The sequence below is a fragment of the Plecotus auritus genome, assembly GCF_963455305.1.
Source record: "Plecotus auritus genome assembly, chromosome: 6".
NCBI lineage: Eukaryota > Metazoa > Chordata > Mammalia > Chiroptera > Vespertilionidae > Plecotus > Plecotus auritus.
In genome coordinates this window covers 148,813,985-148,832,463 of record NC_137773.1, presented here as the reverse complement: position 1 = coordinate 148,832,463, position 18,479 = coordinate 148,813,985, and the positions used below count along the sequence as shown (strand labels likewise).

Here is an 18,479-nt window from a genome sequence, read left to right as displayed (position 1 = left end):
TAGAAAGGAAAAAAGTAAAACTATCTCTTCTCAGACAACATGATTGTCTTAAAAAAAAAATCCCAAGGTATTTACAAAAAAAAGAAAAAATACTACTCTTAATAAGTGAATTTAGCAAAGTGACAAATAAAAAGAACAATGTACATAAATTAACTGTGTTTCTTTACACCAGCAATAAACACCAGGGAAAATGCAAATAAGATAGTAGTACCGTTTGCATTAGCATCAGAAAACATAAAATACTTGGGAATAAATTTAATGAAAGGCCTGCAAAAACATTGCTGAGAAAAATTAAAGAGCATCTGAATAAATAGAGACATATACTACGTTCATGGATTGCATGGATTAGAGACTTAATATTATTAAGATCTCCATTATCACCAAATGGAGATTTAAATTCATTGAAATTCCAATCAAAATCCCAGGATGGTATTGGTGTATATAAAGACACAAGAGTAGAGAACCTAGAAAAAAACTTATATAGGTGGCCATTTGGTTTTTCAACAAAGGTTCCAATATAACTCAGTGGTCAGTCTTTTGAATAAATAAATAAATCTTCAAACTCAGACTTACACCATTCATAAAAATTAATTTAAAATAGATCATAGAGCTAAACATAAGAGTTGGAGATATAGAACTACAAAAAAAAAACTTTAAGAGAAAAACTTCATGATAAGCAAAGGTTTTTTAAGACAAGGATACAAATGTATTAACTATAAAAGAAAAATTGATTATTTGGATTAATAAAAAATAGTAAAATTAAAACCTCTACTGCTAAGGAAATGGAAAGTGAAGCCACAGACCAGAGAAAATATCTGTATCTAAAATATATAAGTGAATTCTTAAAACTGGGGAATCAAAGACAATCCAGAAGATTTGAAGACACTTCACAAAAGATACAGATGAATTACTAATAAACCTATGAATAAGTGCTCAACATCATTAGTCGTTAGGGAAATGTAAATTAAAATCACAGTGGGATAGCATTTCACACCCACTAAAATGGCTAAAATTTAAAAAATGACAAATATCCAAAGAATGTAGAGCCACTAGAGCTCTCAAGTGTTGATGAGAGTGTAAAATGGTAGAACCATTTTGGAAGACAGTTTTACAGGTTTTTATAAAGTTAAACATACACTTACTATGACTCAGTAATTCCATTGTTAATTTCCCAAAAGAAATGAACACATATCTACAAAAAGACTTTTACTTGCCTGTTCATAGCAACTTTAATTTGTAATAGCCTAAATTAGAAACAAACCCTAATGTCTATCAACTGGTGAATAGATAAGACAAATAGAATACCTGCTTAGAAATATGCAGTTGATGCATGCAGAAATATGGATGAACCTCAAAACCATTGTGCTGAGAGAGAGGCCAGACTGAAAAGTATATATATTTTATGATTACATTCATATGAAGATCTAGAACTGTCAAAACTCATCTATAGTGACAGGAATCAGATCGGTGATTGACAGATATTGGGGCTTTAGGGGAATTGATTGGGAAAGTTCAGAGGGATATTTTTAGGGTGATGTAAATGTTCTGTCTTTCTTAGGGCAGTAGTTACATGGTTCTTGTTAAATTGAACTGTATACTAAATCTACGTTTTTTAGAGTATGTAAATTATGCATCAGTAAAATTGATTTAAAATGAAAGTAGCATTTGTCAATTAATGGGCTTCAATATAAGGCCATCATGTGGTTAGATGGGATTTCTAAACTCCAGAAAAGGATTCTTTAATCCACAATGGGGGCTGGGAGCTGGAGGTAATAAGCTTGGTTTCTTGTGACCTTGACCTGGGTAGGGCTGATAGGCTTATTAATCAGAATATAATAAGACAAGAATGTACCTATTTCAGTTTTCAGTCTTTTACCAACCTCTGAGTGTGATACTCCTGGGATTGGTGTTTTCCTGGTTCTTTTTTTTTTTTTTTTTTTTTTTTTTTACCATCAAATAAATACCCTGTCTTCAGCAGGATGAAGAAGGGATGATTTTTTGAGTTTGTGCAGTGTAGGTGGGGAGGTCTCTTTCCTTTGTAAAATTTCAAACAATCCCCCTATGCTCAATCCTCCACACTAGCCCGTTTTCTATGGTACCTAGTACCTCCAAATCTGGACCTTTTTTGGGTTGTGCAGGGTGAATTGGTTTTCTTGCCATCAGTATCCCTTCCTCCTCTACTCTGCTAAGTCATTTACCATTCCTGCTTCTGTTTTCTATCATATATAGTGATTTAGAGATACAGTGTCTCCTAGGTCTTTTAAAGATGCAGTTTACAGCCAAAACCGGTTTGGCTCAGTGGATAGAGCGTCGGCCTGTGGACTGAAGGGTCCCGGGTTCGATTCCGGTCAGGGGCATGTACCTTGGTTGCGGGCACATCCCCAGTGGGGAGTGTGCAGGAGGCAGCTGATCGATGTCTCTCTCTCATCGATGTTTCTGGCTCTCTATCCCTCTCCCTTCCTCTCTGTGAAATATCAATAAAATATATTAAAAAAAAAAAAAAGATGCAGTTTACATTCTTAATTTTGTACTTACTGTTTGTAGGAGACCTTAAAACTGTAAAATCCATATTGTACGTTTTCAACTTCAGCAATACCAAACACACAAGGTCTTTTCATATCTCTGTGCCTTTATAGATTTTTTTTTTTTACAAGGTCCAGTTTAATCCCTCTTCACCTAGTAAGGCTCTTTCAAAATACAGTCTTATACCATTTTCTTGTCTGCTGCTTCTGTCCCTTTGTTTCACAACAAATCCATTTCATCAGCAATGGCCAGATAGCAGTTTACTATGGAGTAATACCAGGAACCACTGGGAAGTACTTGTTAGAATAATCATAAATTGCTTAAAGTGGAAGTGATAGTAAGAGTTGAATGAACTCTTGAAGTTGTATATGAGCCACATAGGCAGAAGTTGGGAAAATAGACTCTGGCCCTTTGCGGGAATGAAAGAAATCAGGGAAGATAAAGTCTTGGGCAGTGGGCCAGCACCATACAATAGGACCTGAGGTGGGATAAATGTAAACATTCAGAATGATTAACTATAATTTGCCAGGAAGTCTATTATATGTTGCTCTCTTATCCCTATACAATATAGGTGTTTAGACTGACTGAAAATTTTCACCATATTTCATTAAATCAAAGATTGTAAAACAGACATCATTTCATATGCCATTAAGAAAGAAAAAATTCGCCCTAACCGGTTTGGCTCAGTGGATAGAGCATCAGCCTGCGGACTGAAAGGTCCCCGGTTCGATTCCGGTCAAGGGCATGTACCTTGGTTGCGGGCACATCCCCAATAGGAGGTGTGCAGGAGGCAGCTGATTGATGTTTCTCTCTCATCGATGTTTCTAACTCTCTATCCCTCTCCCTTCCTCTCTGTAAAAATATCAATAAAATATATTAAAAAAAAAAATCAATAAAATATATTTTAAAAAAAAAAGAAAGAAAGAAAAAATTCAGGCTATGATACATGCTTTGTTATCATTCAGAACTTTTTTCTTCTTTTTTTTTTTGAAAGAGTTCTTTTAGGCTTATATTGACAGATATTTTAAATTATGTGTCACTCTTATACATACACTAGAGGCTCAGTGCACGAATTTGTGCATGGATCAGGTCCAGCCAGCCTGACCCCAGTTGGAGCGGATCAGGGCCGTGCCTGTCGAGAGGTTGGCCAGCTGGCCCGCCCCGATTGGGGCCTGATCAGGGCCAGGCTGGCTGGGATGAGGGGCTGAGGGTGATTGGCCCACGGGCCCCGCCCCCGATTGGGATAGGGGGCCGATTGGGGGTGGGGCCGGCCATGGGGAGGGGCTGTGGGTGGTGGGCAGGCCAGCTGCACCCCGATTGGTGTGGGGGGATAATCGGGGGTAGAGCTGACTGGGGGAGGGGCCGCAGGCCGATTGGCGTGGTTGGGGCTGATCGGGGGCAGGGCCGGCCAGGGGGAAGGGCCACAGGGAGTTGGCCAGCCGGCCCCACCCCCTGATCGGGCTGGTTCACTGGCCGCAGTGGGTGTCATAGGGACTGGTCATTATGGCGTTCTGGTCACTGGCTTTTTATATATATAGATAGTCTTTGGGACCAGCTTTGGGATTTTTTTTTTAAATCGTAGTTGCTAAGGTTACCCTTTGCCAATATAAGGTTACCATCATATTGACAGATCCAATGGGTAATTTTTGTTTTTCTTTGACCTTTTAGCAGCATTCAATACCCATGGCTCAGTTTTGAAAGTCTCTCTTTCAGCCTCCGTGAAACTGCTTTCTCCTGGTTTCCATATTACCTTACTGGCTCTTCCTCTTCCTTCTTAGCCTCCCTCTAAAAATTCTATTCCTCTGTTTAATCCAGAAATGTCAGTGATCCTCAGCCCAGAGTCTTCTCACTGTTTGCAGTCACCCTGGGTAACCTCTCAGGGCTGTATCTCCAGTACAGATTTTTCTGCTGACCTCCAGGTTTTTATCTTCACCTGGATTTTCCACAGGTACCTCTTCAAACAGCACATTCAGAATAAAATTCTGTTTTTTCTATGGCCACCTTCCATAAAAAATACACACACACAAAGTCTGTGTTGGGAGTAACCACACTTGCCCCCAATACCCAACCCGAAATCCAAGATTCCACCCTCTTACTTTCCCTCCTCCTGTTGTGTGAATTCTTCCTTCTTGACTATCTTTTCAGTGCCTTCCCCTTTGCTAACTACTGCACCTTCTTGGTTTAGGTTATCACCATTTCTTGCTCAGATTATTACTGTAGCCTCCTAATTGATTTCCAAGGCTCCACTCAGCTGCTAAAAGGATCTTTCTAAAACATGAATCTCATCATGTTACTCCCCAACCCAAAAGTCTTTGTTTTTCCCATAGTTTTCAATAAAGCTCAGACTCCTCAGTTTAGCACACAAAGCAGTCATCTGTGGTCTAGTTCCTGCTGCTGTTCTCTGCATTCCTCCCCTCTTAGTTGTCTGTACACTCCCCCCAGTAAAATTAGCCAGAACTATTGAGTGTTCTGAACTCACTGTGCCGTGTTAGGCCTCGGAGCCTTCACATATATGTTTCCCTCTGCCTAGAGTATTATTCCTTTCCTATTTGTCTAATTCTCATTACTCCTTCAAAACAAGGCACATATATCCCTTATTTGGGAAAACCTTTCCATACTCTTCAGTCTGATTTACATGCTCTCTCTCACTATGGACAAAAAGCATGAAGAAAGGCTTCCCAAAAAATGAACAAAATAAAATGTCTACTAAATAAAAAGCTGTTTAGGTGCAGATTAAAACAACGCACTTCCATTTCTTCATCTAACAAATTAGCAAAGATTTAAAGAGTGGTAGTCACTCAAGGAGAATGTGGAAAAATGAGCCTTTTACCCTAATATTGGAAGTAAAAGTTTGTCATTTTTCTGGAGGACAGATTGACCCTATATATTTAAGAACCTTTAAAAAGTGAGTGTCAACCTGAGTCAGGAGGTCCCAGATTGTGGGCTTAATACCCAGTAGGGGGTATACAGAAGGCAGCTGATCAGTGATTCTCATCATTGATGTTTCTATCTCTATCCCTCTCCCTTCCTCTCTGAAATAAATAAAAAATAAAGTACGCGCGTGCGCGCGCACACACACATACACACACACACACACACACACACACACACACACACCCCTACCTTTTGACTCCACATTCTACTACTTGGAATGTATTCTAAGAAAATAACTGGACAGTTGGTTAGAGCATCTTCCCAATACACCAAGGTTATGGATTCCTCTCAGGTCAGGGCACATACAAGAAGCAACTAATGAATACATAAATAAGTGAAACAATAAATCAATGTTTTTTTCTCTCAGAATCAATAAAAAAAACACTGGATAAATATGTGAAGTGTATACACACACACACACACATATATATGAATGTTTATCACGGTTTATTTAGAAACAAAAATAGTAAATAACCTAAATGTCTAGCAATAGCAAATGACTAAATACAGGGGTAGACAAAATTAGGTTTATAGTTATAATATAAATAAATAATACAATACTTAATAAACAATAATTCAAGAATAAACTTATTTCCCATACTCACAACTGTAAATCTACTTTTGCTTACCCCTGTATTTTATCTATATGATAAAATATTATGTCTATTAAAATGATTCAACATGGAAGTATGTTTATGAAAATTGCTAGCTTAAAGTAAGTTATAAGATACATAGTGTGGTCCAATATTTGTAAAACATATACATTTATAAATTTTTATAAGAAAATGTCAGGCCCGGCTGGTTGAATGTCCAACTATGAGCCAGGAGATCACGGCTCAATTCCCCAGTCAAGGCACATGCCAGGTTGTGGGCTTGATCCCCAGTAGGGGGCATGCAGGAGGCTCTCACCATTGATGTTTCCATCTCTCTCCCCCTCTCTTCCTCTCTGAAATCAATAAAAATATATTTAAGAAAAGAAAATGTTAGTATGTAGATCCATAAAAATATCAACAGTGGTCATTTCTGAATGATTATATGGGTAATTAAAATGTTTTGTACTTATGAATATTTTCTAATCTTTCTAAAGAGCATGTATTAATTGTGAGCATAATGGGGAAAAACAGAAGCCCTACCCTCGTACTCCTGATACTCACTGTGCCTGCCTCTTTCATTACCCCATTAAGCAATAAGTGCACTGAGGGCCACTATGATAAATTATTCAGTATCATTCTCCCAGGGCCTGGTTCAGAGTAGAAAATACTTGGTGAGTACATTATAACAGTAATTCTTGAGCATTTCCTGTGTCTTACCTATTGTTTTAAGCTTTTGACATGTTAACCTAATCCTCTTGAGATGGGTACTATTATCTCCATTTTGCAGGTGAAACAGGCTTCAAAAGTTAACCACCTTTTATGTGAGGCCACACGGCTGTAAACAGACAGCAGTGTGGGGATTTAAACTCATGCAGCCTGGCTTTCACTTAGAGACATAAGATAGTATCCTGGTTTGCAGTTAAATTGTATCTCTGATTGAGAATAGTTGTATTAGATTCCATGTCTGGGATTCTAGCTGCACAATTAGGCATCAGTTGAATCATGGTCGGAATAAAAAGGCAGAATTTGACACCCACAGATCTGAACCAAATACCAGGTAAGTAATCTTTGTTTCTCTGCCATTAAAACACACACACACACACACACACTCACACCTTAAATCATTTTCCACTGTAAACTTCTCATTGAAATTGGTGCCACCCCTTGGGGTTTGGCTTTGTTAGTGCTCCCTCACTCGGCTATTCCTAGCCCTTCAAAACTTAAATTCAAAGACTTAGGGTTTGTAATTAGTTCTTTAACTCTTCTTCCCAGTACTTTGCTTTCTTGGTAAGATTTTTTATGACAAGTTCATCAGATTTCATTTTTAAAATTTATCAGTCTTCATTTTTGCCTTACCTTCTTTTTCCTTCGTATGTTGTTGTTTTTTAAGTCAGAGTTTCTGAAAGCTACATTTCTGTTATCTGTAACTACACTATTTAGTATGGTAGCCACTAGCCACACATGGCTTTTTAAGTTAAAATTAACTAGAATGAGCAAAGGACTTAAACAGTGCTTCTCCAAAGAAGGAATGGGGCTGGTTAATAAGCACAGGAAAAGATGTTCAACATCATTAGCCATTGAGGAAATGTACATTAAAGCCACAATGCACTAACACTACACACATATGAGAATGGCTAAATAGAAAATACTGACAACTTCAAATGCTGAAGAGGATGTGGAATCAACTGTCTCTCTCATACAATTGCTAGTGGGAATGTGAAATGGTATAGCCACTCTGGTAAAGTTTGGCACTTTCTTAAAAGGTATGTTTACCCTTAAACCCAGCAGTCACAATCCTGGGTATTTACCTCGAGAAATGAAAATTATGTACACACAAAAAGCTGTGCACTAATATTCAAAAACTGGAAACAACATAAATATCCTTTAATGGGTGAATGAGTAAACAAACTTGAGATATATCCACATAGTGGAATACTCAGCAATAAAAAGGAATGAAGTATTGATACATGCAGTAAAGTGAATGACTATCAAAAATCATTGTGTTGAGTGAGAGAAGCCAATCTTAGAAGCTTACATCTGTGTAATTCCATACATAAAATATTGTTGAAATGGCAAGATTATAATGATGGAGAACAATACATCAGCATTCACCCAGAATTAGGATTGTGATAACTGTGTGACTACAAAAGGGTAGCATGAGGGGTTTTTCGGAGGCAATGGGACAGTTTGTATCCTGTTTGTGTTAGTAGTTAACTATAAAAGGAAGGGAGGAAGGATGGAAAAGGAAAGAATGAGTGCATGTAAAGCTGGTGCTCAGTTTATTTATTTATTTTTTTTCAAATTTTTATTAAGGTATTATATGTGTACATATCTTACCATTGCCCCCCCCACCCCACTCCCATACATGCCCTCACCCCCCAATGTTTTGCATCTGTTGGTTACTCTTTTTTTTTTTTTTTTTTTTTATTGATATTTCACAGAGAGGAAGGGAGAGGGATAGAGAGCTAGAAACATCGATGAGAGAGAAACATCGATCAGCTGCCTCCTGCACGCCCCCTACTGGGGATGTGCCCGCAACCAAGGTACATGCCCTTGACTGGAATCGAACCCGGGACCCTTCAGTCCGCAAGCCGACGCTCTATCCACTGAGCCAAACCGGTTTCGGCTGTTGGTTACTCTTATATGCATGCATACAAGTCCTTCAGTCGATCTCTTATTTCCCCCACCTCTCCCTAACCTTACCGCTGTAATTAGACAGTCTGTTTGATGCTTTACTGCCTCTGTAACTATCTTTTGGTTCATCAGTTTATAATGTTTTCCATTATCTGGTGCTCAGTTTATATTACCAATGTCAATTTTCTGATTTTGATCATTGTACTATGGCAGTGGTCGGCAAACCGCGGCTCATGAGCCACATGCGGCTCACGATCCGTGGTTTGCTGCTCTGTTGACTAATGAGTTTGCCGACCACTGTATTATGGTAATGTAGGGGAAACTGGGGTAAGGGTACACCAGAACTTTCTATACTATTTTTGCGACTTTTTTCTGATTCTAAAACAATTTCAAAATAAAATTAAAATTTAGTTCTTCAGTTACACTATTCACTTTTAAAGTGCTCAATAGTCCCATGTCTATCAGACAGCACAAACATAGAATATTTCTATCAACCCAGAAAAGTTTTATTGGGCAGTACTGGTCAAAAAGCACATGTCTGACTTTAGCTAGTGTTCTCTCTTCCTGGACTATTTCAAATTCTAATATTACATGATTACTTTCTTATATTTTCCTTCATGTTATCAACCAGTTGTTTTATTTATATTCAAACCTAGATAAATACTTCTTTAATTTCTCAAATTTTATAGAAATAAAATAGATTTATGCCAATTTAGGAATTTATCTGATGCCTTTTAATAGGTATCTGGATATTTAAATTTTCCCAGGATCAGTTTTATCACCTGTATTATTTATCACCTGTATTGTCTATCACCTGTATCACCTGTATTAGGATATAGTCCTAATATCTTCCATTCACTTATCCTAATATACTTTCTTGACAGTATCATTTGTATTTTCTTTGCCTTCTTATCCTTACCCAAAAGCGCTTTCAAAATCTTGTATTTCTGAAAAGGTTTATAGTTTTTTGTTTGGTGCAATTTCTCCCCTGTCTTCTAGATGTGCATCTTTTGAGAAGGTAATTCCTATAATTGCCATGTTCTAGTCTTTTGTCCCATAACATTCTTCTTCTTTGGCTTCTTTGTATTTTTACTTAAGAATTACTGGGCACTTCCTTTACTATGGAACTTCTTTCTGCTTCAGCTTCACCCATCCTGCATGCTATCTAGTTTAATGAGTCATCAAGGAAATGGAGGATGAGACATAGCCACAAAGTTAAGACACTGAAGGATAAGAAGAATGAGGGTAACCTACCTGAAGAAAACCACAAAGAGAGAAATAAAGGAATATTGTTGGAATAAAACTAAATAAGACAACAGTAATTACAATAGTGTAAAACTGGCACAAAAAAACAGAGTCATCATTGGATCCAAAAAGCCAGGAAATATACTCTAACCAGTATAAGAATTCAACAAAAGAAAGGGTTCTTCATGAATTAATTGCATTAATTGAATCTGTATTTACTAAATCTCTAATGCCTAAATGAGCAATAGACAATTTACCAAAGAAGAAAGAGAATAAGCAAAACAGTTTTCTAGGATTGAAGAAATAAAAATGAAAGCAGTGAAGTTCTGTTTCATTATTAAATGGGTAAAAGCTTTATTGTTGAAACATCACTACTATTGATGGTGCATTGGTGCTATTGATCTCCTTCTTTACTGTCATCATCTCCTTGCTTTCATTGCCTACTGCATCATTCTTGATACAGTAGTATCACACATTCTGTCCCTTAGCAAACCATTTGAAATATATACATCTAAACATCTCCATTGTTATTCTCCTGGTCCAAGTCCCCTCGTCTTCTTGCCTAATTTATTGTAATAGCCCCTAACTTTTTCCCCTGCTTCTTACCTTGCTCCTCTACAAACTCCTCTAAACACGATAGCTAAAATTACCATTTTAAAATGTAAGTCTGTTCATGTCATTCCTCTGCTCACTAGTCATCAGTTGTTACCAAGCTTGCTCAGAGTAAAGCCAAATTCCTCACAGTAGTCTACAGACACTGTATTTTTTAGATTCCCACCTTTCCTTTCTGACCTCATCTCCCACACTGCCCTCCTTGCTTTCTCTGCTCCAGTCATTTTAGCCTCCTTGTCATTTTAGTAAATCAAGCATGCTCCCACCTCAGGGCCTTTGCACTTTATGGTTAATCTGCCTGGTATGATTTAACCCAAAATACCTCCTCTCTTCTTTCAGGTCTCTGTTAATGAGTCAGTGAGGTTTTTCCTTACTTCCCTTTATAACACAGCATCCTCCCTTCCTTTCTAAACCCTTTGCCCCACTTCCTTTTTCTCCATAGCTCATAGTACCATCTAAGTTATATGTTTAAGCTCCATATTCATAGCATTTAGCAAGTGCCTGGCACTCAATATTTATTGATTGAGTGAATACATTGATACATTGATTGAACCTTTTTGAAAGCGACTACAACATGATTTAGAAGCCTTTTTTTTTTTTTTTAGTAAGAGAACAATTAAGTAAATTTTATCCTCTTGATGGTGAGAGAGAGAGAGAGAAAGAGATCTGCATATGCAGGATTTGAGAGTCTGGGATCAAGAACAGTAATGAAGGCTTGTTTGTTTTTCTTTCTTAGTAAGAAAAGAGAGGATTATGGGAGAATAATTTCCAAGTATAGAGGAAGTTGTAGATCAAGATCAAGTATTTGAGTTGTCAAACAAGTACTTTGATGGAAGTACTTGTTAGTTTCATGTAAAGTGGTAAGGAGTGTGGGATAAGAAATACCAACTGGGAGGCAATTGTAACAAGGCAAAGTTGAGGTAATACTTCTCTAGGTAGTAAGGAGAGTAGGGTTTGATGAAATAAAGGCATGAATCAAAGATCAGCAGTCAGTGATAATGGCAAAGAATAAGGTTTGATAATTACATAAGGGATGCAAAGAAGAGGAAATAAAAGATTCTCTTGGTATTAAAATATATTTCCTTTTAATTTTCTTTTTTCTTTATAGGTTTCTTCTCATTCACAGAAAAATGGATCATTTAAACCTTTGGAGGACTCAGTTATCACAACACTTCTATACTACCAACTAAGATTTATGACAATTTATGACAATAAATTTCTGCATTATAGAATTGCTGAAGAACAGTTAATATAAAAAAAGGATATTTTTTATAAAAATATTACTATAGTATCATGATATTACTAAATAAAACAAAAAAGCACAATTATTAAATTATTAGACTTCGTACTACAAGCACATATGTGCGATAGCTACTGTATCCTTACAGTTACCAAACCTCAAATTTGGATGGTTTCCCTTTGTGGGAAATGTTGTTATAATTGCAAGAAACCACTGAACATTGTCAAATATATTTTCAGCTGAGTGTCATTTAGGAGAATTTACTTGAAACAAGTTCTAGAAAATTTCAAGTCCCACCACTAAGTGGATTTAATATTATGGCAGCAACTTACAGACTTGTGGTTAGTACTGTGAACCACTACAGCAGTGTGGTGATAGACCGGCGTTTTGAACAAGCTATACATTATTGCACTGGAACCTGTCATACCTTCGCGCATGGAGTTGACTGCATTGTGGTACATCGTAGTGTCTGTGCAGACTTACACATCCCTGTGTCTCAGTTCAAAGATGTGGATCTGGACTCCATGTTTCTACCCCACGAGAATGGGTTTTCCTCAACTGAAAGTGACTATCCCCATCAGGCCTTCGCAGGCATACCCAGGGTCAAGAAAGGAACTACATTTCAGAATACCTGTAACTTAAAGGACATTGCAGGAGAAGCAATCAGTTTTGCCAGTGGGAAAATAAAAGAATTTTCCCTTGAAAAACTCAAAAACTCTAACCATGCAGCTTACAAAAAGGGAAGGAAAGTTAAGTCTGACTCATTTAATAGGAGGTCAGTTGATTTTGACTTGCTCTGTGGCCATTATAACAATGATGGGAACTCATCATCCTTTGGTTTACTCCGGAGTTCCTCAGTTGAGGAAAAATCTTTGTCCCATAGAAACTCACTTGATATGAACCTGACTTCGATGTTTCTTCACAACTTCTCTGAAGAAGACCTGGTTACTCAGATTTTGGAAAAACATAAAATAGATAATTTTTCTTCTGGAACAGACATAAAGGTGTGCTTGGACATCTTGCTGAAATGCTCTGAGGATTTGAAAAAATGCACAGACATTATAAAACAATGCATAAAGAAAAAGTCAGGGAGTAGCATCAATGAAGGAAATGGTAATGATGCAGTTTCTAGCTCTGAAATTGTCTATATGAATGTAATGACCAGGTTGGCATCCTATCTGAAAAAGCTACCATTTGAATTCATGCAATCTGGGAATAATGAGGCTATAGATTTAACAGAACTGATCAGTAATATGCCTAGTTTACAACTGACTCCCTTCTCCCCAATATTTGGCACTGAGCAGCCCCCTAAATATGAAGATGTTGTCCAGCTCTCAGCCCCTTACCCTGGACAGTTTCAAACTATAGAATTACAAGATGACAAGCATAGTTCTAGGAAAACAGACACTGTAAAATCCATTCCAAACAGCTTTACAAATTCCTTATGTAACTTAGAGATAAATGATCCCAGAACTCTAAAAGATGTCCAGCTTCAGTCACGATCATTAACCGTGAACGCTTTAAGAAATGTTTCTTCTGGTGACCTAATGGAAACCCTTTATATTGAAGAAGAGTCAGATGGAAAGAAAGCGGTAGGTAAAGGACAAAGGGCAGAGAATGGACTCAGTCAGGAATTGTTGAAGGTAAATGAAGATAGAGCTGAATTTTCAGACCATGGTAGTCATCTTAAAAAATATCCTGCCTCAGTACAAAATGAAATTGGTAAGATATTTGAGAAACCAGTAGTTAATCTACCTAAGGAAGATCTTAAGTCAAAAGTTCCTAAAGGTGAAGAGGAAGACCACAGAGATTTTATGAATTCTAACAGTAAGGAAGAGATAGATAAGTTGTTAATGGATTTGGAATCTTTTTCACAGAGAATGGAGACCTCTCTCAGAGAGCCACTTGCCAAAGGTAAAAACTCTAAGTCTCTAAATAATCATGGTCAGTTGACTGATCAGCTCCCTGTAGACCTTGAGCCTAAATATAAACTCTCTTCACCCATGGAAAAAGTCTCACCTTCCTGTCTAACAAGGATCATTGAAACCAATGGACACAAAATAGAGGAAGAGGATCGAGCCCTCTTACTACGAATCCTGGAAAGCATTGAAGACTTTGCTCAAGAACTAGTTGAATGCAAATCAGGCAGAGGGAGCTTATCACAAGAAAAGGAAATGATGCAAATTCTACAGGAAACCTTGACAACTTCTTCCCAGGCCAATTTATCAGTCTGTAGAAATCCTGATGGTGATAAAATGAAAGATACTACTTCAGTGGTTTTGATTCAGCAGACTCCAGAGGTGATCAAGGTAAGACCCAACAATTTTGAGTCCTGAAAGTCTCCAAAGAACTGTTTTAATGTTTGTAAAATTTATAAACAAAAACTACTTTTGTTACCCATTCTCTGTTCTAAATTTCCTGCCCTACTCTAGGCATGCTCTCACTTAGTTCAGTGGGAAAAACTAAAAAGCAAAGGCTATAAAGTCAAGCGAACTTGTTTCAGCTGCCCTTCCCACACCCTTCATCTTCCTAACTCTGTGACCAGAGGAAACTTACTTAGCCTTAATATCCTCATTTACGTAATGGAAATAGTAAGGATCATGATAACGTGTGAAGCACACCCAAGGTGCCTTACACAAAGTGGGCATTTAATATTAGTACTCATCCTCCCCAAACAGTAGACCATTCATTACTACATGCCTGTGTAGACTATTAGGTGCAGTTTGGGGTACAAAAGAAAAGAAGACATGATTCTTGAAGAGCTTAAAATCTAATTGGAGAGCCCTGACCAATATGGCTCAGTTAGTTAGAGTGTCATCCTATATACCAAAAGATTGCGGGTTCGATTCCAAGTCAGGGCACATATCTAGGTTGTGAAAACAAAACAAAACAGTACGCGAACATGTAGGGCACTACTCTGAAAGTATTGTTAGTTCAATCGATCTTCAAAGAAGGTAAAGACTAGAGTATATGAGATTTACTTCTTTTTTTCCCCCCAATATATTTGTATTGATTTCAGAAAGGAAGGGAAAGGGAAAGAGATGCACGCCCCCTACTGGGGATCAAGCTTGCAACATGTTCCCTGACCAGGAATCGAACCATGACCTCCTGGTTCATAGGTCTAAGCTCAACCACTTAGCCACACCAGCCAGGTGAGATTTGCTTCTTTATGCAAGTGGGAATAAATATCACTCTGGGGTCATAGGATAGAAGTATTTTCAAAAGGCTTTGAATCTACCTCACTACTGACAGTATTGCTTTTGAATAATCCTAGAAAAATCTCATTTGTGTTTGTTTTAGCATAACAGGATTACTTACTCATTTTGTATGTCCAACATGGGTTAACTAGAAACTCTGCTCCCCCTCACTCAAGGATACAGGCTGATGGATGCTTCATGTTCCTTCATCTGCCCTATGGCCCCATCTGGAATATGTGGCTTATGAGTTCACTGAGGAAGAGGAAGAGAGAGAGAGAGTGCTTTTAACCACCTTGTTCTACACATGACACACTTCCCTTCTGCTCACATTCCAGTGATTTCAATTTAAAGGCTAAGAAACACAGGGAAGCACATAGAATATTCGGTGAGCAATATCTCTACCACATGAGTAACCACATATGTCAGTGTGTGTGAATTCAGACAAAGGCAAATCAACAAAGCAAACTGTAAGATAATGATGTGACTTATGTAGTGATATGTCCATTCATACAAAAATTATGAAGAAATACATTGATACACCAAATACCAATATTCAGAACAGTGATTAATCCCTGAGGGAAGGGAGAAAGATTGAACTGAGGGTACACAGGCGGCCTCAGTAGTATTAGTAATGTTATTTCATAATCTGGTATATTGTAAGTATTTTGTCCTATTTTTATGCTTTTTTGTATATCTTAAACATAATATAGTAAGTTTTTAAGAAACAGTCAGATATTAGAGATGACATATATGTGACCACATTAAAAAACAATTATAGCCTGGCTGGTGTAGCTCAGTGGTTGAACCTATGAACCAGGAGGTCATGGTTTGATTCCTGGTCAGGGCACATGCCCAGGTTGTGGGCTTGCTCCTTAGTAGGGGGTGTGCAGGAGGCAGCTGATCAATGATTCTTTCTCATCATTGATGTTTCTATTGTCTCTCCCTCTCTGAAATCAATAAAAATATATTTTAAGAAAAACCAATTACATATTTTACCTTTTTCATTATAATATTTATTAAAAGGAAAAAAGATACATTGTGATCAGATGAGTAATTTTTGCTTCATATTTGTTTTGTAGCTGTTGTTCCATGCACATTTTTAATTACCAGTGACACTAAAGTTTAAAACAGTACATACTTAAGGTTACTAGATGATGATTTGGGTCTAAATATCCTCAAACGCTCACTGAACATTTCTGTGAAATCTATGTGTGAGTCTCAATTTTTGATTCACAAATGGTAATATCTTTTAACTTAGGTTAATGCAGAGGGGAGAAACTATGGAAATTAATTACAAAAATAAGAAAAAAAGTATTTTCATGTACATAGGCAATACTGATATGCTTAATATTTTATGAAAAACCTATATAGCAACCTCAGAATGATCATAATAAGAGCTAAGAGTTCTTGTGAGTTAAGGCAGGCTAAGGAATTTAGATGTATTACCTCACTATTTTGCCCCACAATATCCTATTTGCCCATTTTTTAAAAATGTCCACTTTCTCTGATGACTTATTTCAGTATCTTACAACCATTTTAACCAGAAACTCTTACTGTAAATATGGAGTTTTTAATTTTATTTCACCCTCTGCTTTCCTCATCTTTTGTGAAAAAAAGGAGACAGAATTCTAAAAGAGATGGGCTATAGAAAGCAGAAGATGTGAACCTGAAGCCAAAAAAAAGTCTCATGTGGCACCTTTCCTTTGACCCTGGCTGACAGCTCATGAGAAGGTCCCGTGTAACACCCCAATCTAAATACAGCTACCTACACAATTTGCAATCACTAATATCTGGAAACAGCCCAAGTGCCCATCAGCAGATGAGTGGATAAAAAAAGCTGTGGCACATTTATACCATGAAATGCTATGCAGCAGTAAAAAACAAGAATGACTTACCCTTTGAGACAGCATGGAGGGACCTGGGGAGTATCATGTTAAGTGAAATAAGTCAGTCAGAGAAAAACAAGTATCACATGATCTCACGCATATGTGGACTCTTAAGTAACAAAATAATCTGATGAACAGAGTGGATCCAGAGACATGGATGCATGGAACAGAGTATAGAATCTCAGGGAAGGTGGGGGAGGGTGGATGGGTGGGAGGTAATCAACCAAGGACCTTGTATTTGCATGGCCCATGAACACAGACAATGGGGTGGTGTGGGTGGGGGGCCAGGGGCTGGGGTGGACTAGAGGTGGTCAATGGGGGGAAAAAGGGGACATAAGGAATATTTTCAACAATAAAGAATTATTTAAAATAAATAAATACAGCTACCTAAAAATGTCACAGAGGCCTCTAAATGTGCTTCCCAGTTTTTTAACAAGTATGGACTGAAATCAAAGTAAGTTCCCATATCATAGAATAGCATAAAATTTGATGAGATTTCTTTTTGATAAAAGTGGAAAAAGTAATTCATGGAAAGCTAATTTAAAGAGACAGTATTTAATGCAAGAAAACAAAATTATTCCTTGACTCAGTTCTCCCTACTTAAAAATAAAAAAATTATTTCTTTTTTGTTTTTAATTTATTTTTATTGTTGACAGCATTACAAATGTCCCCCACTTTCCCCCTTTGACCTCCACCTGGCCCCTGTGCCACCCCACCCCAGGCCTTTAAAAAACAATCCTATCTAATAAAAGAGTAATATGCAAATTGACTGTCACTCTAACACACAAGATGGCTGCCCCCATGTGGTCAAAGATGGCTGCCCCCATGCGGACACAAGATGGCCACCACAAGATGGCCAGCAGAGGAGGGCAGTTGGGAGGGACCAGGCCTGCAAGGGAGGGCAGTTGTGGGCGATCAGGCCAGCAGGAGAGGGCAGTTGGGGGTGACAGGCGTGCAAGGGAGGGCCGTTGTGGGCGATCAGGGCAGTTGGGAGGGACCAGGCCTGCAAGGGAGGGCAGTTGGGGGCGATCAAGCCTGCAGGGGAGGGCAGTTAGGGGTGACCAGGCCTGCAGGGGAGGGCAGTTGGGGGTGACCAGGCCTGCAGGGGAGGGCAGTTGGGGGTGACCAGGCCTGCAGGGGAGGGCAGTTGTGGGCGATCAGGCCAGCAGAGGAGGGCAATTGGGAGGGACCAGGCCTGTAAGGGAGGGCAGTTGTGGGTGATCAGGCCAGCAGGGGAGGGCAGTTGGGAGGGACCCGGCCTGCAAGGGAGGGCAGTTGTGGGCAATCAAGCCTGCAGGGGAAGGCAGTTAGGGTTGACCAGGCCAGTAGAGGAGGGAAGTTGGGGGTGACCAAGCCTGCAGGGCAGGGCAGTTGGGGGTGACCAGGCCTGCAGGGGAGGGCAGTTAGGGGTGACCTGGCCTGCAGGGGAGGGCAGGTGGGGGGGACCAGGCCTGCAGGGGAGGGCAGTTAGGGGTGACCAGGCCTGCAGGGGAGGGCAGTTGGGGGTGACCAGGCCTGCAGGGGAGGGCAGTTGTGGGCGATCAGGCCAGCAGAGGAGGGCAATTGGGAGGGACCAGGCCTGTAAGGGAGGGCAGTTGTGGGTGATCAGGCCAGC

The 18,479-nt window shown here is 38.8% G+C and overlaps 1 protein-coding gene across 1 annotated transcript in view; it reads left to right on the top strand.

Moving 5' to 3' along the window:
* PPP2R3A (protein phosphatase 2 regulatory subunit B''alpha) overlaps positions 1-18,479 on the top strand; it is a gene marked incomplete at its 5' end in the record, with an annotated part of 149,236 nt that overhangs the window by 24,363 nt on the left and 106,394 nt on the right. The window contains one exon of the mRNA XM_080674898.1: positions 11,650-14,090. Coding sequence (XP_080531024.1) covers positions 12,099-14,090 — 1,992 coding nt within the window. The remainder of the gene's footprint in view (positions 1-11,649; positions 14,091-18,479) is intronic.